The sequence below is a fragment of the Lutjanus erythropterus genome, chromosome 10, assembly GCF_056507025.1.
Source record: "Lutjanus erythropterus isolate fLutEry1 chromosome 10, fLutEry1.hap2, whole genome shotgun sequence".
Classification (NCBI taxonomy): domain Eukaryota; kingdom Metazoa; phylum Chordata; class Actinopteri; order Lutjaniformes; family Lutjanidae; genus Lutjanus; species Lutjanus erythropterus.
The window spans coordinates 41,495,792-41,517,042 of NC_139326.1; the positions used below are offsets into that span (position 1 = coordinate 41,495,792).

General features: G+C 38.1%; 1 protein-coding gene across 3 annotated transcripts in view; it reads right to left on the bottom strand.

Annotated features, from left to right (window-relative positions):
- The window catches only part of pdzd2 (PDZ domain containing 2), a 48,034-nt gene extending 27,074 nt beyond the window's left edge, over positions 1–20,960 (bottom strand). For all 3 annotated transcript variants that reach the window (XM_084729354.1, XM_084729353.1, XM_084729355.1), the window contains exons 1-5: positions 20,728–20,960; positions 16,125–16,597; positions 6,347–6,848; positions 1,925–2,070; positions 153–285 (exon numbers count right to left, since the gene is read on the bottom strand). In XM_084729354.1, coding sequence (XP_084585480.1) covers positions 153–285; positions 1,925–2,070; positions 6,347–6,848; positions 16,125–16,597; positions 20,728–20,841 — 1,368 coding nt within the window. In that variant the 5' untranslated portion in view covers positions 20,842–20,960. The remainder of the gene's footprint in view (positions 1–152; positions 286–1,924; positions 2,071–6,346; positions 6,849–16,124; positions 16,598–20,727) is intronic.
- Between the last annotated feature and the right edge of the window lie 291 nt (positions 20,961–21,251).

Genomic DNA, 21,251 nt, shown 5'->3' on the forward strand with positions numbered 1-21,251 from the left:
GTGTGATTATTGTCTTAACTGCTGTCCAGTGTGCTGATTCTGGAGCTATTCTGGGTGTTTCCTGGCAGGGACAGATGGTCAAGTGTGTGTGTGTGTGTGTGTGTGTGTGTGTGTGTGTGTGTGTGTGTGTGTGTGTGTGTGTGTGCCTTTACCCTGCTGGCCACCACCAGCTGGACCAGCCCAGTAGTGGAGCGGAGAATAGAAACAGCTTCCTGATGAGTGAGACCCACCAGAGACTGACCATTAATCATCAGCAGCTCATCACCAGCATGAAGACGACCGTCCCTGAAACACACACACGCACGCTCAAACACAAAAGCCCCTTTTACACTAGACAAAAAACACACTAATTCCCCCAAATATCTGGCTTTTTTTCTTCAATTGGAAAGGGTACAATATGCATTGACTCTAAAGTCAAATGACTCTGCAGTAGTCACAGGTATCGATCGTCTCCAGCTCAGATCAGCAGCGATGTAAACACATCACCTGGGTGGACACGCTATTTTCACCCCTTTTCAGTGGAGGCAATGGACACTTGTTACCTCCTTTTTCATCCACATGGGCCATTTGGCTAATTCACGCTTGTATTTAGTTGAGTGGCTGAACAGTGTATAATCAAGTCAAGTCAAGGCAACTTTATTTATATAGCACATTTCATACCACAAGTGTAAACTCAGTGTGCTTCAAGATACATCATACATGACAAACATAAAATAACACAAGATAATAAAGTATTGCAGATATATAAAAGAAAAAAAAACATTTTACTTTCTATACATTCTTCACATTAAAGGCCCCCCATTATTTTATCATCTAAAAACTTTTATTATGAAGCAGCAATATCAGGAATTGTTGTTTCATCAATCACTCCAGCTGAAAGCAGCATGAGGCAGTAAAATAAAGCAGATACCTGAAAGTACAAACAGTCATACAGGAGAGAAATGAAACTTCAAACCACAGAAATTCAGTTAGAAGTTACAAAAGGACTGAGAGCTGAACACACTTCTAAAATCCTCTTTCTCTCCTGTCTTCCACACACACACGGGTTCAGTCTCAGCTTTCCAGTGCACACCAGGAAAAAAAGGAAACACAGGTACCAGGGAGAAGAGTCAGTTGGCTATTTTAAGAGGGTTACCCCATGTTTAAAAGACCTGCATATACATGCTAATTTTGTAAAAACTGCAACATTTAAACATACTGTATGTACACACACATGTACACACACAAACTAAGGCAAGAATTATTCTCTTCCACTTCAGCTGTCTGAGCTGTGACACAGCACTGGCACTAGCATTCAGAGAGGGGAAACCTCCACCAAGGCTTCAGTTCTTTAGAATGCAAAAATGGAAAACTGTCTTGAAAATTCTAACCTGCACCTTGATCTGGACAATACATATTTTGAATTAGTTTGATTTAAATGAGTAGTAGAGGCCTAAGTACTAAAATATTGCATAAACATAAAGAACTGACTTCATACAATTGTATTTATAATCTGTTAACACATTTGAAATGCCCCACTATCCATAAAAGAACAGTAACAAAAACAGAAAAACTAATCATCTGAAAACATAAGCCTAGTTGAGGAAAAATAGAGTCGATATACTGTAAGACAACTAAATGTGAACCGCTGGTTTTGTCAGTTATAGATAGATGTAGAAAACATATGCAACACTGGTAAACACAATATGTGGCTAGAAGTGTGTGAGCACAAAGCTGCAGGACTTTTTTGTGTCTTTTGTAAATAAAGGCTTGAAAATATACCAGTGAGAAACCAGATTATTATCGTACTGTAGGGAGCTCCTCACACACTGTAAACAATGACAGCACTTTTAACATTCACTGGGGAGTTCAGATAGAGTTAAAGGAATATGAGCTACACCCACAAAAACAAACTGTTTCCTGACTCTATTAGCACTAACCGTACCTGTGAATGGCACCGCCCTCCTCTACATGAGCTATGATGATGCCATGAGGAGAGCGCTTGGAGCCCCGCCCCCCCGTTATCTGTATGCCCAGGCCCTCCTGACCCTTCACCATGTGCATCTTCCAGATGTGGCTGCCCTCTCTGGGCTGAAAAAGAGCACAAACAAACACAATATATTACACAGGGTTTAGACATAGTAATATATAATTTATATGACCAATAAAAAAACAGGAAAAAACAAAAGAAACAGGTGACCATACTGATTTAGTAAAAATGTGGACCAACTGATTGGCAGCAAACTCAAACTGAATTCAGAATCTTGTGCATAGAGTCTGCTCTTGACATGACATTTCTTTTTTACATTCCAGTGTTATTAGAGAGCAGTCAAGAGGATTTAAGCAGAGGTGCACTTAATTTGCCTAAGCCATCATGATGCAATATATCTTACAACAAAAGTCATAAGGCCTTAAAGGGGTAATTCACCCAAAAATGAAAATTCAGTCATTATCTACAGACTGTCATGCTGATTGACGGTCAGTTTTAGTTTTTTAGTCCACAAAACCCTGCTGGAGTTTCACAGGAAAACAGCGCTGCAGAATCTCTCAAACAGTGGAGGTGAATAATGACCAGTTTTCAAACATAAAAAAACAGCATAATAAAAATATTATGTGCCTCCATACTGCTCCTCCGGTGCATTCCAATTCTCTAAAAGCCCCAACATGCCAAGCTGACTAAAAAATGTTATTTACACCATGTTTTTAACCTGAATCATTTACATGCACACTGTCTGAATTGTGTGTGTGTCTGTGTGGTGCTATGGTGTTCAAATAGCATGCTGGGACTTTTTTTTTTTTTTCCAGTGTTTTTTTAAGTTTGAAAACTGGTCACCATTCACTTCCATTGTTTGGGAGATTCTGCAACACTGTTTTCCTGTGAAACTCCAGCAGTGTTTTGTGGCATGAGGGTGAGTAGATAGTGACTGAATTTTAATTTTTGAGTAAACTTTAGTCACAGACATGGAACTGTCATAAAGGCACTGTAGCAAGCTATAACCTATTATAAACAAATGTGGACATGGGTTTAACATGTATTTAGCTCTCATTGTTAAGCTAAACCAGGTGTTACTATTCTAAAGACATTCATTCTCATGCATGCAAATGTCTGTTTCACTCATAATACATGTGTAACCTGATCTAGTCTATTTTCTTCCATTTAATGTCTGTATTGTGAATTGGACTGGGAGTGCTGCCAACATGAAGGTGACCTAAAGTCACTACTGTGCGCACACGCATCCTGTGTAGATACTGATGAACAACTGAAGCGGACTCCAGGAAAGTTAAAACTTTGTATTAAGTTATTTCTTAACTCATGAATAGGAAGCTGTGTTGAACTGATTTATCAGTTGAGTCAGAAATACAACATTTACCTCATCATTTTATACTATTTCAGTCACAGAACCATTGTAACTATAAGCCAATGTTGCCTTCAAATGCTCTCACAAGTATTATAATTATAGCTGAGGTGTGCTTGAAGTTCTTGAACAACTCTATTATGTGGTAAATACTAATGAAACAAACACTCTGTCTCAGTTTATTATTACTGAGTCTACACTGACCAGGATGGCAACGGTCAGGTGGTCAGTCCTCATCTCAACAAGTATTGGATGCCATGAAAATTTACACAGAAATTAGGAGTAGGATAAATCCAACTAACTTTGGTGATCCCATGTCTGGATCTCATGTTTCTTCTTTTAGGGCACCGGCCAGTGTGGTGGCCCTTTGCTAATGCAAGGAATTCTATTCCTTCTTTTTCTACAAAATGTATTGCATTTTGAGGGGCTTAAATTGTCTAAAAAACCTCATGAAACACAAATATATTATGGGTCTTGTGTGTGGGTGTGGCAAAACAGCAACTTCTAGAAAATTTGAACAAAGTAGCCATCAGTATGTTTCAGCAACTTGTATCAAAATTGGTCAGCATGTGTCATGTCCGGACTATCAAAAAAGTCTACCAGACCCAAGTCTGAAATCCAACAGGAAGTCTGTCATTTTGTATTACTGTGCAGTTTTAGTGCAGTTTTTGCCATTTCCAGGGACTGTACTTAAATGAACTCCTAAAGAATTAGTCAGATCAACTTCAAAGACCTGAAAAGTTGCTGAAATTTTGAGTTTTTGTTGAGCAGTGTGGTCATGGCGTGGTGCCAAGATGATAAACCCTCCTGACCTGAATCTGATCAGAAAAGAAGAAAGAAAGAAAACTCTTTCATCTAGCGCACCATCAGGTAAAACATTTAGCAAAACAGCCACATGTAGCATTGCCTAACAGAGCTGCTAGCATGGCACCAGCACACGCACAAACATGAACCATATGAGCAAGTAAGCTTGGAGATGACAACACAGACCCCCCACGTTGTGCTGGTTGGTGCTTGTGTGAGCGTGTGAGCTTAGCCTTTTTTAACATGCACTGACACTGTTCACAGCTTTATCAGCCATTTCAATGACTTGTGGGCCTGGAGGGGTTTATATAAGAGAGGTCATCTCCATGTAGGGCACCAACATGCTGGCTACAGACATGATTCTCCATTTACAATCCCTTTGATGTGCTGGGACAATACGCCAGCTGTCCGTCTCAATCCTCTGACCCACATGTTAAACCACTATCCCACTACCACGCTCTCTGGTTTCCTCACACCAGTTGTCTACAGGCCAGTAATACTGTTTATCCTCTGAAACATCTGGACACATATCTGACTGCTGAACACCTGGCTGCTGGACCTGCACCAGGGAACTCAAATCTGAAACTTTGAAATTATTATGTTCCTTTTGTTTGTGACAAACTGATATGACTGATAACAGATCACATTGGTGATTTTTCCACCTTAAGTCATCTGGTTTCAGGAGCTCCACGCTAACCTTTACTGAAATGTTTTGGGCTCATTAAAGTGATATTCATCATCTGCTGCACCGACTGGATGGCTGTAATGCAAGTGCTCCAAGCTTCACATACCATAATTAAAGCTAATAGTCATTCCAAAGACTGGGTTGCATGAGATTTTATTTGGGCTGCCAAATAAATAAAAGATGATGATGAGAGGAAAAAACGTATTTATTATAGATACATACATACATACGTTCACTTCAATTGTACTGGATTTGGCTGCAACACTGTTTTCCACTGAAGCTCCTGTTTTGTGAACTTCACCAATCCTCACATCAGCACAGGGGTGAGTAGATATTGAGTGAAATTTCATTTTTAGGCGAACTATCACTTTAAGTGAACCTTATAACATGAGAAACACTGAAGGTGGGATGAGTCAAGTATTCAGGACATGTGACTTTATGCCAAAAATATGCAGAATTTGTATCAAAAATCCAAAATGGTGGCATACGTAGACAAAGACACTGGCCGTGATGTAAGTTAAGTTATTTTTTCATGTTTATTAAAATTTGGGGGATATTTTTTAGATAGTATTTTTTTAATGATGATTTATATGCTCTTGAAATAGTAAGAATTATAGTTTCACAACTTTAAAAAAAATGAGGCACTGAATGTGTGTATCCTGGAGGATACATGGTCCAGATAAGGATATAAAACAGGGACAATCACTCATAGATATACTTATGTTTTGAGGCCTATACTCTACAGACAATCAATAATTTAAGGTGTAAAATATTGATTATTCTTTATTTTACTCTCAAATGTGCATTACTGATTTATTCATTTGTGTAAACGTGTTTGCACGGTTTCTGGTCAGACTGCTGGCATCTTCTTATGGTTTTCTTAGCTTCCATTGTCAGTAAGATATTGTTAGTGAAGGGCAGTGTGTGCCAAACTTTATTTGTGGGGACCGACTTTTTAGAAAACCATCGTGACCCAATTCACAACAGGCCTTATCAATAAATCTTGGGATTGATTTCTTCCATAGTCTTTTATCTATTTGGTGATCCAAATTCAGTCTCCTCTGACACACCTTTGGGTCACAACCCAGTGTTTGGGAATGACTGGTGTAGGGAAACCACAGGGAAGATGGTCGGATGAAAACAGGAAAAAGATGTTTGTTATTTGTTTATAAATCTTAATAGCTCATTGATTATTCAAAGATTTATTTCCAGCATTCAAAACATTTGCGTATAACTATTATTCTGTTTTTTTCACTTTTTAATTTAGTGCAAAATGTAAAAGAAAGTAGCAAAATAATTGTTTCGAAAATGCTTTAAAAGTTGGAATAAAAAAAAAAAAAAAAAACAAGAAATGGGAAAATGTGAAATTCAGTATCTCAGGGAGTATAAATTGGAAAATAAAGGTCCCATTTCCAAAAACATGAAATTTAGTGATTTTAGCCTAAATACATTTGAAAATAGTGATTAATTAATTTTCCAAAATATGGAAAACTGAGCGCTGTATGTCAGCAGTGTGTCTTACCTGGCTTGAAGCTTCACTGCTGAAAGAATCCACTTTGCTCTCTAACAGCTGACTGTGACACCTGGCAGGGAGGGTGGCATTGCTTCCTCTGTGAAGACACTGTGGAACACTTCCCACCTGAGGAAAGGTGTGTGTGGGTGTGTGTGGAGACAGGCTGCAGCCTGAGTCATCAGCTGGAGGAGTAACTCCTGGCTCCATAGGAGCAGAGGAGCTGTGTCCATTGTAACAGCTCTGTAGTTCAGAGTCAGTACTATCCCTGTTGTCTCTGTTAAAGGACGAGCGCGATATGACGCCAAACTTGCGTGTGCGTTTGCAGTTTGCCAAACTGTCCAAGGGCTCAGATGCAGCTCTGTCCCGCTGCTGGTCCTCACAGCTGTCACTGCTCACAGGGGTAATGACACCACCATTGACATCACTTGGAGGGGGAGGAGCCTTTCGCTTGACTCGCCGCAGCAATATCAGATAGATACAGCCTCCACTCCAGCACTGGTCAGCCAGGTAACTATAAAAGAGCATAAGGCTGTCATTACACACAGGTTCAATATCAAAAGGAAAACTAGTGTAAGGGTTTTACCTTAAATAACTTCTTGTATTTAAAAAGAAGTGGAAAGTAGACTTGAGTGATACAGAACTTTGTCAGCTGATGACTCTGCCACCTGCTCAAAGAAACTTCCTCAACTGTTTCTTCATTGCAAACATTATGGAACTCATCACACAAGCGAAGCAGAGCAATCACATTTGGATATGACCTCTACTGATATGAAACACCTGTCAGAAATCAAAAACACAGTTGTGGAGTTGTCTCTGAATACACTACTCTAGCTGTGTGTTCATACAAATGTGTGAGAAAACAGATTTATAATGAAGTACTGTAGCACTGCAGAGATGACCTGGTTCACAATATGACTTTTTTATTACTATATTGAGCCCCAGTTGTCAATAACAACAACAACAGCAACAACAACAATACCAATAATAATGTATTACAAAGGGTTGTGAAGAGTCCCTGACAAATGTGCATGGACTCATTGAGTCATGTCTGTAGATGAGCGAATGGTGTTATCAAATGGGGATTATGTATTAAGAAAATCCTAATTAAAACAGAACAATAAAAATACATGTATACTGCCGCTCAGATGTCTCCAACTTGTATTTAAAGCCACTTTTGACCCTTTGAGGCTGCTGTAGCTGACCAGTGTGGAGTGTTGAAGCCAGAGTAACAGACTGAGTTTAAGTCAGCAGCTGTTAGTTTGTTGTCACAGAGGGAATATATGACTGACAGTATGACCACACGTGTCCTTTTATGTTTATCATGTGAAGTCAAATATGAGTGAAGTTTGTTTAGAAAATCTTACCATGATCACAATGCTAATTTCAGTTAGCACGTTAATGGTAATTCCCATTATGTGTTAGCATTATATACATATGTGTATATACATATATATATATATATACATATATATATATATATATATATATATATATATATATATATATATATATATACATATATACATATATACATATATATATACATATATACATATATACATATATATATACATATATACATATATATATATATACATATATATATACATATATATATATATATACATATATATATATATATATATACATATATATATATATATATATATATATATATATATATATATATATATATACATATATATATATATATATATATATATATATATATATATATATATATATATATATATACATACATACATACATACATACATACATATATACATATATACATACATACATATACATATATATATATATATATATATAAAAATATATATATATATATATGTGTGCTTTTTATGTCTTACTTTTTGTCACCCTTTTTTGTGTTTTGTACCTATTCAATTCATTTTCAATTCACCAGGGTACATTGGTGCTAGCTGTGGTTGATATACATCCATGTTTCCAAATTGCAGGGGAAAGTGAAAATTGCAACAACAAAAAATCAACCTGTTTCAGGGAGAATAAAACCACATTCGCTTCTGAGTGTTCTAAGTAGAAGCAAAAATCTTTTTGGAGATCAAACTCGGTCAAAACAATTCTGAAAAAAATATATAAAATACAAAAGTGCACAGAGTGCTGGTGTCAATAACAATGACAAACCTTGTGTTCTTTTCAATACCTGTGACAAGATTAAAAACTAAAAATACAAAAATAACAAATGATAAAACACTGAGTTAGTTCATTGACACTGACATGTTTGACATCTGTGGGGAGCTTCTATGATTGGTGGAATTTGTGGGATGCTAAGATGATTGGTCACATTTGCAGAAAAGCTGTGATGAACTGGCAGCTTGTCCAGGGTGTACCCCGCCTCTCGCCCAATGTCAGCTGGGATAGGCTCCAGCAGCCCGCGACCCTTACGGAATAAGCGGTTACAGAAAATGAATGAATGAAGGATTTGCAGAAAAGGTCATGCATTTCATTGAGAGTGGGTGACTTTGCATCACAACTTCCTGGAGAGACTGATTAAACAGCAACAGTTTCAAAGTAATACTCTGAGTAGTTTTTGAGAAGAATACTTTATACTTTTACTTGAGTATTTTTCTAACACCAGTATTTTTACTTGTAACTGAGTAATATTATTATAGTGATGCAACAGTACTTGAGAAAGGATTTCCAGTACTCTTCCCACCACTGGTACTAACCTTCACTGTGGTTATCACTGTACCTGTATGTGCAAGTTTGCATGTGTCTCCTTAAATCTAAACTAAAAACTTTAATCATAGTTTGTAACTTTAAATGTTGCAGCAGTGCAGGTTCACATGTCAGACAGAGCTGGATGTCATGCTCCACCACCAGGAGTTATAAAACCTCCACTCACTGGAAACACTTGGATCAAGTCCACAGAGCTGCTTTCCATGCAGGCCCAGTCCTGCCCTCCACTTCTGTCTCGACCAGCCTGCAGCCGCTCTCTCTCTCTTTCTCCCTTCCTGGCTGTCTGTGTCAGTGTTTGTCTGATTTCACTCTTTGATTCTTGTTACAGTTCCATCAGTATTCTGCCTGTGGCTGATACCCGTTTCCCCGTGCATGCAGTTAACCTCAGCCTGACTCCAGACCTACTGCCTCGATTGTCTCCCTCTTCAGTGTCAGGTCCACCAGCCTTCGGCCCTTGTCTGCTCTCCCAGCTCACTGCTCTGTTCAGCCCCTCCTCTGCTTCAGCTATCACCCCCTCTCTCCTTGGTCACCTCAGTCCCTGGCTCACCTCGTCATAGAAAGCCCCTCACTCAGCTCAGTTTATTGTTGAGCTGGTAGCTCTCTCTACTCCGTAAAAGCTCTTTTGGCCAAGGATCTGGAAATGGAAATAGTGGACAAAGTTTGGGATGGAGACCGTACACAAATTCTCAATTTGTGTGAAACATAGACTGACCTTCAAACAGCATGAGGGTGAGTAGATAATGACTGAATTTTCATTTTCAGGTGAGTTATCCCTTTATGTTCCCACATAATGAGTTACATATTTGACTGTGATGGTTGTGTAGCTCTGTCGTTTCCAAACACTGGATCAGAACACACATGTTGGTCACAGGAGATTTTATTTGGGTTGCCAAATAAATGAAAGCCCATGGAAGAAATTTAATAGCATCTAAATTATATTCTTATAATTCAGTAGTCTTAAATGTTCTATATCATTTTCCTGATGACAGGAAATAAAACCAATGAGATGTCTTATTAACTCAGCATAAATACATATATTACTCATTTATAAAGTATCTGTGTATGTTTGCAATGACATGCGTCAAGAGCAGTAAATCATTTATTGCATTTTTATTCATCAACCTGTTCAATATATTCATGATTGATCAATCAGTTGTTGGTGAAAAATGGTGAAAAATACTGATCTGACAATAATTTTTCCACTAATGAATTAGTTGTTTGGTCCACAAATTATCAGAAAATACAGATGAATGTTTTTTGTCCACAACTCAAAGATATTCAGTTTATTGTTAAAGAGGAGTAAAGAAACCAGAAAATATGTACATTTAAGAAGCTGAAATCAGAGAATTTAGACTTTTTTTTCTTTAAAAATGACTCAAACTGATTAACTGATTATGACAATAGTTGCTGTTTAATTTAATAATCGATTAATCATTCCAGCTCTCGTCAAGATGATATGATACTGTAGAAATGTAAAAGTAAAAATGCTGGGGAACGTTTAATTATGCACAGATTAAGTCTGACCAAGATTTATTTATAAGGTCTATTTGTCACAGTGTTGGATTTTGTTGGTTTATTTCCTGTTTTATTTTGGTAGTTTCTGTTCCTTCCTCATGTGTTCTGGCTTTACTTCCTGTCTTTGTCTGTTTTCCCTCCCTTTGTGATTAGTCATTACCTTCACCTGTCCTTGTCTGCCCTCACCTGTGTCTCGTTTTTTTCCCCCTCCCTAGTGTATTTAATCCTGTGTCTTGTCCTCTTACTTTGTTGGTTCATTTTACTCCTCTTGTCTCGTCACCGGTCGGTTTTTTCCTCATGTTTTCTGGTTTTCCAGTGTATGGATTTTGGTTTCTTCTCCCTGCATGGATTATGGACTTTCACCTGCAGAATTTATGGAAGCCTTTTTGGTCTTTTGTTTTTTATTAAAATATCATTTGAACTCTCCCATCTGCCTCCTGTTGCCTGCGTTTGGGTCCTCCACCTAGTTAAACGTAACACTATTCGGGATTGGGTTGTGATGGTTTGTCATTCTTTGAAAGAAGTTTGGGAAACACTGGTGCAGCTAGTGTCAGGTGGTACTGTGGGTCTTGACGTGTATTTTGTTTCATATGTGTCTTATGTTCAATTTGTGAGATTTTTTTAATGTATATATTATATTGCCCATTTTATTTTATTTATTTTTATTCCTTTTTTCTCGTTTTCTCTTCCACTTGCATTGGTGACTCTTCACTCTTTGATTTTCTTTCACAAAATGTTACTATGCAATATTATAACTGTATTTAAATGTGTTGAGTATGCTCCTTTTTTTAACTATGGCCTGCTGAAAAAAACAATAAAATAAATAAAAAGAAAAATCCAACCTTCCTCTTGGCCTCCTTTTCACTAAGAACCGGTCGATGTTATTCAAGAGGGAGGAAATTAGAAAGAAAGACACTAATCCATTTTTCTAAAATGTTGTTAACCACATCACTTCACCAAACTCATAACATGAAAACTCCTCAGTGTTACAGCACAAAAACTGTCCTGCATCCATTTAATGGTGACATTTCCCATAATCCTACACTTTGATCCACGTCTATCAGCAGCAGCTCAGTTGAACCCTCCTCTTGCTGTGAGGTGAGCAGGTCATGTTTACAGTGACACCACGACTACAGATGCTGTTTTGTGAACAACTCATTCAGGACACATAGTTTCAACAACAAACAGTCTCAATTCACTGTTTTCACTGATCCAAAACAGACGTGCTGGTAACGTCTCCAAGCCAACGTGGATACATCCACTTTCAAAAAGAAGTGACCAGATCAAAAAGGCAAAATCAAAGTGGAAGAAAAAGATGTCAGAATTAGTTCATGACAAAAAAAAAAAAAAATCACAAATAGTCAATATAATCAGTTATTTTCTGTTTCTTATCTTCCCTGGTTCTGTCTTCTCAAATGTGACACTATCATTCATCACTATAAATTAAATATGTTGACAAAACAAGGTCTCTGAAAACATCACGTTGTCTCTGGGAAATCATGTGGCCATTTCTATCTTATCTGACATTTTATAGACTGATAATTTTAAAAACAAATTAACAATAAATACTAAGCTAGATTTCTTTCTCATTGATGGTTGACCTTGAATATCCACTGCAAGGTATAGAGCAAGGGTTCTTCAAGTTATTGCTCAAAGCTCTGCATCTGATTTTTATTAAAAGCCAGAGGTCTGGAATGATTGGCAACAACAAAATAACATTTAATCAATTCACTTAAAACTTTTGAGCAACATACATTCAACAAGTCAGTAACACCACATGATGGGACGGCACGAAACAGAGGCAGACATGGTCAGACAGTCAGTCCAGTTATTTCTGACTCAGACATTTTTACAACTTTATAGTTGTAGAAACCAGAGAAAACTGGCCTGATTTAAGAGCTGATAGTAAATTCTCTGGTGGAACATTAAGACATGAAGCCTGTAGGAACAACACATAACACTCTGTCCAACAGTTCATGTCACCATGACAACGTTGTCAATGATATGAGGTAAGCCCCATTAAAACAGCCTTCTAACCCTTCAACTGTATGTTCAACATCACTAACAATGGGCCTCATGCACGATGCAAGAGAACTTCAGGCATTCACCAATTTTCTTGTATTTTGAATTTTCTTTCCAATACAAACACAATTTAAAACGGTCCAGATCTTTTGTACAGTCATGTGCAATCAGTCTGCTGTTATCTAAACCAAAGTTTTTAACTAGTGAGTGTACAGTTCATTAGTTTGAAGACATTTTGAGTTTGAAAAATAAATTACACTTCATAATTATGTCAACATTATCCTGTTTGACTACATTTCAAATCATAATTTAATTGGAAATTTACATATAAAGTCTCTCATCATTCATTCAGTGATCAATTATTACCTGCTGTCACATGTTTTGGTTGTATATCTGCACATGCAGGTTCATGACGCCCAGGCGAATGTCTTCACTTATTCCGTCCTCTGTCTCCTGTTAACCCTCTCCTCTTGCTGCAGACACTTGCCACTGTGACTCTTAAGTCATTTCTATCCAGAAAATTCTTCTTTATTTCAGTGACAGTCAGACCCTCTGGTAACACAGCATTAACAACACTCACTTTTCCCATTTCTCTGCTGTTGCAGGTCTCCACTGTTGATGCTGTAAAAATGACAGATTTTCCTCTATAGATCTCTGAAATCAGAATGCCAGACTTCAAACTCTTAATTTCTTCTTTATTCTCTTTGAAGCCATTTTCATGAATGAACACTTCCTGACATATGGAGCAGGAAGTATAACCATATAGGATGTTATTTGGGCGTTAATTATGCTCATTTACAAATCTCATGAATGTGCACTCAGATACAAACAGGTGGATCATGTACGGTTTTCTGAAGTTACGAGTGTTATTATTGTTGAATCTGACCTGGCGTGTTTGTACGAGCCCTTCAAACCAAAAAGTAATAGAAATGTAAGAGAAGAATATGAAAATGTTCTTGCATGAGTCCCAATGTATTGACCACCAGAAAATTTACTTCAAAACATTAGGCTTCATAATAAACTGTGTCATAACAGGAGGTATGGGCTGGGTCTGGATTGATAGATTGGACTGCTGTTCAGTCCAGATGTGGACCTTGATCTGGACTTTGATAAGCCCTGGTGTGAGTGGATGTTTTCACATTGTTTGCTACAATCCCTTAACAGGCAAACAAAAAACTCCAGTTTGCAGATAGGATTACAACTTGACCCAAATTCTGTTTTAGGGTGGATTATCCTGTCAGGAGGTGCTGCAGCTCTCCATGTCAGACTGCAGAAGTTATGAGTATTACATTTAAAACAACAATAACAAAACTCTAAATTCTAGCCACACTAAAAAAAACTTTAAATCAGTTTTACAAGCCATAAACATGCATCCTGACACTGAAGCTGTAACCCTGGCTACCAATAATGAACAAATATGAAGAAGAGAACTAGCGAGTCCAATACACTGAAGGAGGCTTAGATTCTCCAAAATGATGTCCCTGTACTCAAATATAAAAAAATGTCTATAATGTCCAACTCCCTGCCTGTAAATGTAAATGACACTCTTTTCCTCTTTGTCTGCTTCCCATGTTCGACTGCAACATTGTTGCAGTCATCAAGTTTTGGGTTTATAATTGTTACACTCTGGGAGTGTTCATACATTGTGAGCTGCATGGTCAGAGGAACACACCTACACAGTCCCTGCTCCCAGAAGAAAGGATGTTCTTGTATGTTAAAATGACAGCTTAGTTTTTCCCATTAAAGCCGGGGTAGGTAACATATTTTTGGCATCACTGAGCAATAATTCCATAAAAACCTTTCAGCATATTGTAAATAAAGTAGCCTGAGAGAAAACTGGACTCCTGCACCTTCTCTTAGCTCTGTTTTCAGCCTTAAGGGAATTTGGCTTGTGACGGGAGACTTTGACCAATCACAGGTCATCTCAGTCACCAATCGTTCCTATTGGCTGTTCTACAAGAGCAGCTGTACATGCACACCCCTTTGGTGGAAAGTCCAAATCAACAGCGGAAACTCATGCAGGAAAAGTCACTATTCCAGCACTGGCAACTACTGACTAAACTACAAAGCAACTCAAAAAAGGATGATGGAATTATTAGCTAATGAGCAACATGTTCAGCCAAGGGTATGTCAGTTTACCAGGTTACTTTTGACTTCACCTTCAGTTGCGTTAATTTGTGTCCAGTGGTGGACAGTAGTGAAGTACATTTACTTGAGTACTGTACTTAAGTACATTTTTTGAGTATCTGTACTTTACTTGAGTATTTGTTTTTTTGGAAACTTATTACTTTCACTCCACTACATTTCAAAGACAAATATTGTACTTTTGACTCCACTACATTTCTAGGAAGGTTGTTGTTACTTTTCGACTTAGCTTTGAAGTCAGCTGTTGGTGTTTTTTCTTTTCTAAAATGCAGTTGGTCACATGCTGTGTTCCTCATAAAAGAAAACCAATCACAGTAGCTCTTCTGGATTGATGTAAAAGTGGAAATACATCATGATCTGATCTGATCTGACTCCTTTACTGACAGGAGCAGAGTGCAGAGTTTTAGTTTCAAACGTTTGGAATTATAAAGCGGATTTGTCTTCACTCCTGCTTCTCAATCCATCATGGAGACTCATGGAGAAGACGACCACGCTCAAATATTTACTGTACACTAATTCGTCTCTCTGTCCATGTTGACTGCTGACTGGAGGAGAAATGTATTTTACTTTGTGGGCTTTCGGGGGGGGGGTGTTCCTGAAATAAATAATAAAACCAATTACAATTTTCGAATATAATCTTCACTAATTAACACAACACTGCCTGTTCTGTTTGTTGTGTGTGACTGGATTGTTTGTTTCTTGTTTTTTTGCTCTTGATTAATAAATGTATCACTGGATTTTCCATATATGTGCGTGCATGTGACATGCTTTGCTGTGGTATGCATTGGAAAATTGTGCTCCCCTAAAAGCCAGCATGTGATTCCAACCCTGATAAATGCTAATAATTAAAGTGACGTTACATTACGTGGTAGTATTCAGCCTTGTTCTATTAAAGAGGTATTGCAAATTAGTGAGCATGATTACTTTCTGGCAGTGTTGGATTTACAGGAATGAAGTTCTGTGAAATAATAAAACAAAATCTATATAGTAGATTTTTCAAAGCCACCAGCTTTTCTATTGCCACCTTCTTCTTTAATTTTATTATTATTACCTGGACAGATTTTGTTTTCCATCCTACGTTATGCATTCTATTTTTAGCCTTAATTTTATATTACTTTTACTATTGTTATTAAGTGGGTTTTTATCCATCCATTTTCATCTTATTTTACATTAATTATGGCATTATATTCGTATTTTGATGTTCATTCTGTGTTTTTTTTATATGAAGCAGTTGGTGCATGTTATTTTCTTTGCTGTTAAGCATGTTGAATGCTCTACAACATCATAATTGTTGTGCTATTTTCATTATTGTACTTTGTGTATAGCATAGTTTGTCTTTGCAGCTATTTTCCCCTTCAGTGACTGCTTGAGAGTTTCTTACCTGGCTCCGCTGACATCCACTCCCACCATCAGCTGCCCGTTGAGTGACAGCAGTTCGTCTCTCAGTTTGATCCCCCCACAGCGTGCTGCTGGGCTCCTCTTCCTCACCTCTGTCACCCAGATGCAGCCCACATCCATGATTGGGCCCTGGTCCCTCCTCCTCCTCGGGCCTCCTTTCTTTCTTCTGTCAGGATCCCCAAAAATAGGGATGTTCCCAAAGCTGAGGCCAAACTCAGAGCTGTCCCCCTCATCTTTACTGAGGGACACAGCATGAACCTCAACGTCCAAACTGTCCCTGCTGGAGGACAGGCTGGCTGATGGAGCTGTGTCCCCCTCCATGAAGTTGAATTTAATGTACTCCACCAACTTCTGAGTGGCAGCCACACACAGGGACATGTCCTCCACATGGACACTGTTAACACTGCTGCTACTGCATACACTGCCCCCTTCTCCATTCTGGTATAAATCCACATGCTAGAGGATAAAGAAGAAGAGGAGTGGTCAATCAGTGGATGAAGCTGGATGAGAACATTTGATGAACAGTCTTAGCTTTCACATTTAACACTTTGAAACTTTTTTTCCCTTTATGTATTTATTTTACTAGAAAAATGTCTAGTCTCTATCTTCATTTCACAACATTTATATCTGAGATTTCTGCAGGGTGAGCAGAGCAGATGTTATTCATTTTAACCAGTGCAGCTGTGCCAGTTTCATAAGTAGAACATGTGATTTTTTTCCATATCAGAACATTGGTCTTTTCCAGGTAAATGGTCAGTGTTTTCTCATACACAACAAAATCTGACCAAAAGAAAATATACCATATAAAATATATAATATACACATACTTGAGGGTTGAGCAGTCCCTTCAGGAAGTTGCAATGTTGCAATCATGATTAATTAACACAAATTCAACCCTGTGAATTCTGCAGTTTGTCTGCAACTTTTCCACAAATTTGAAATCATAAATGTTCGTCTCAATGAACGCAGTCAAGGTTTTTTATTTCTCACCAGAATTTTGCATTAATATTTTTTATTTCCTTACAGGTGCTGAAAAGAACAGGTTTGTCATCATTATTGACATTTATCAAAACTTCTTCAGCTACAAATAAGTTTTTGTACTTGTCAGTCAGAACAGAGGGGTTTTGTTCTCTTTGGAACAATATGTCTTTGATTGAATTGAATTATTTATTAAAAAAATGCAACTTTCTTTTGAAATTTTCTCATGCTCCTTTCATTGCAAAAAACACCTAAAAGCATCACAATATGCATCACAATTTTTTAGAAAAGCTGCAGGTAAATCAGGCATTTTAGGCTGCAACAATCCCACAAACAGCCTGTGAAATCCTGGAGGGACTGGATACAGAAGGCAAAATTTCCGTACTCTGTCTGTGGCTCTCAGCCCAAAACCCATTGATTGCTACTGAATATGTACATCTTTACAGGAGAAAACTTTAATATATTTACTGTAATTTATCATAAAATCATCATGATCAGAGATTATGGAAACTGGCTAAATTGAAAAATTCACTTCTTTGATGACAACACAACAGCCATGGTTACCTCCTTTGAAATTTTTATTCTGTGCCAGAATAACTGTTTTTGTTTGCCTATTTTATATTAATTAGAGTTCAAATTGAATGTGAATGTTGTAACCTTTGAAATGAGCAATATGATAACGGCGTTTTGGCAGGCAGTGAGGCAGGAAGCCACTTTACTCCAACTCCAGAGTGTGGGTTTGTTTTCAGGATAACTGGCTTAGCTTTACATCAACAGCTGATCAACTTGCAGCAGAGGACTCGCTGTTGCTTGTTATTATCAATTTATGAAGTTGTGCTCATGCTCCTGCAGCATTCTTGCAGCCTGCCTGGATGGATGGGAAGGGATAAGCAATTCACTTCAACCACTGTCTGCATAGTAAATATGATTTCAACCCATTTCATATACTGTCTATAACTCCAGGACGCTATTTAGACTGCAGGACTTATTGTTGGATGTGCAATTACTACATATTCTCTTTTAAAAACAACTCACAAATATGAATTGAACAAACAACATCCTTTTAGAGAAATGTACAGTCTCAGTGGATTTGCTCAACAGAGCAAAGCAAATCTGCATAGAGTTCATCATTTAGAGAAGCCGACATGCAAATCTGCACCATAGCAAACCACCGTTGCAGTGTTAAGTGAATGGAGAGCAATGGAATGCATCGTATTATTTGCGGTGTCACACCATCCAGCTTTATATAACCCTGCTTTTCCTAAGTATGAAATGCGTCACAATCTACAATTAATCATCAAAGTGCATGCTACAAATACATTTGCTTGAATTAACTGTGTTAACTTGCTGCCCTGTTAGTGACTGAGAGAGAAAGTAGTCACTCTGTCACCAAGCATCTAGCACCCCTTATTTAGCCAGGACATAAATAAATTTGGCTGTGCCACTTGACTTACCATTTGTACCATGGCTAGGTGCTTAAAATGCTGAGCAATTTTGTGAATTAAGTAAATCAATATTGTCAGTTTCTCAATATGAAATTATTTTTACAATATCATTTTCACAGTCTATAATAACAATAATAATAATAATAATATTATCTTTTTGTTTTTGCCATATCTGAAATTATCCCATTTTCATAAAAGTCTTTTCTTGTTTTCTTGTACTGCAAAACTGTATCCTTTTTCACAGAACGTGTGGATCTGATTACAACAAAACTGTCTTGTTCAACATCATTAGCTGTATGGTCTTATAACAAACTTCCATATGAAAATTATCTCCCACGTCATCATGAAAAAATGACAATGGCTAGTTTAAATATGATTTGATATGATGAAATTTTATTTGATGCTCGGGACATAGCAAACTGAAGTACCATCAGAATCACAGGGAAGTTGAAGCCTCTCCCACCCTGGACAGTTCACCATGTTTTTTTCCCTCTGGATGACAAAGGCATGACCCATCCTACTCTGCCTCTGATTGGCTTGATCGTGAAACATTGTTAATCCAGTCATACTGAACAAACACTAGGAAGGTCTAAAATTCACTGCAGCTGCCCCTACTCTGACAGCTCAGCAGCCAGTCTCCTCTAAACACCACGTCTGCACTTGACACAAAACTTGTCATTACTGCTTTTAGAGGAGCCAGACAGTCCACATCAGGAGGATGGATGGATGGATGGATGGATGGATGGATGGACGGGTGGATGGATGGATGAGTGGATGGATGGATGGATGGATGGATGGATGGATGGTTGGATGGATGGATGGATGGTTGGATGGATGGATAAGTGGATGGATGGATGGATGGATGGATGGATAAGTGGATGGATGGATGGATGGATGGATGGATGGATGGATGGATGGATGGATGGATGGATGGGAGGATGGATGGGTGGATAAGTGGATGGATGGATGGATGGATGGATGGATGGATGGATGGATGGATGGATGGGTGGATAAGTGGATGGATGGATGGATGGATGGATGGATGGATGGATGGATGGATAAGTGGAAGGATGGATGGATGGATGGATGGATGGATACATTTTTAGAGTTTGAGTCCTGATGAGTTTGAGTCAAGATGGAGTAAAGTTACTTACTTTTGCAATATTCATGACTTTCATCGTGTCACTGCTGTCACGTGACTTATGTTGACTTTTTTTTCAATATTCTGATCAAATCCTCAATTCTTTGACAAATCTTGTCCAACTGATCAAGGGTGATTTATACGCTGATGATAAAAACTGGGTCAATATAGTCGTTGCATTCACAGTGAACTCAGCTTATTGTAACACCAAGAGTGACGTTCAAATTGAAAAAATAATCAGAGGAAACAAACACAAACAGGGTCAATACAGTGAGCTGTTATAGCATGAGCACAAAGGTTTGAGCCTCAAATTGTTTGTCCAACACTGGCTTCTTTTGACATTTCACAAATAACTAACATTAGTTGCCTAGCTACTTAATCCTGATCTCCAGAATCATCAGACCTCTTCTGGATTGTTGCTTCACCAGGTCTCACATAATAAACACTGAATGCAACTGACAGTGTTGCTGTAAATGCATTCTGACTAACATATGATTGACTGAAAGGCTTGCTGACTGCTTGTAGGCGTTCCCTGTGAGGACCATTTATTAGCTATGACTGGATGAATTACATTTCATTTTTTAGGGCAAGTTAATGTATGCCTTCGCCATCGAGGGAAAAAATATTGCAGACAGGTCACCAGTCTATCTCAGGGCTGGCACATTAATATCTATAGGGGGTAGAGGGGTTATTACACTACACATGTAGGAAATGGAACAACCCAAGAAGAGTGAGGTCTCTGGTCCAGGTGGTGGAACTAAATATTTTGGGTTATACCGGTTGCTAAATACATTGACATATAGGCATATAGCCTCATGGAGGTACAGTTGGTGGTCAGGAAGGGGGTACACATCTAGACAGAGGTCAAGATATATGCTGAGCTGAAGCACATTTCAGCACACTGTCATACCTTATGGCTGAATATTTGATTTTTTTTTAATATTGAGCAGAATATTTTTTATTATGGTGGCAGCAATAAGCTACTTTTTGATATTTCAATAGATAAGGGGTGCTGGGAGTACCTTGTAGCTAGAAGTGTCCTGATTCAGAATGTGGTCCTGCTGTGATCTTGTGTTCTGAGCCCAGTCCTCCAGCAGTGGAAGGATGCTGAGGGCGTTGTCCTGAGTGATGGGCATCCTGGCATCCTGGACCTATTGGGCGTCCCTCACCAACAGCTACTCTGATGCTTCCAATAGTTACTACAGGCACAGGAACCAGCATGGGCAAACCGCCCCGAATCCATCTCTGAAGGAGGGGGGCTGCAGAGAAAGTGGACAAACTTTAAGAATAATTTCAGGGATAAGAAAAAAAAACAAAAAACAAAAAAACCAACATGCACAAAACTACAGCACATTTGAATTAAAAAAAAAATCTATATGGCACTATGGGACAGCCAACAGTAAAAGTTATTGTATGAATCATTGGGATGACAAATAAAATCATGTACTGAAGCATACTAAGCCAGCACAGTCCTTCAGGGGCCCCATTCACAGTGAAGTGAGGAATCTGGTTGACCCTTCATCTACACACTTAACTACAGACAGAG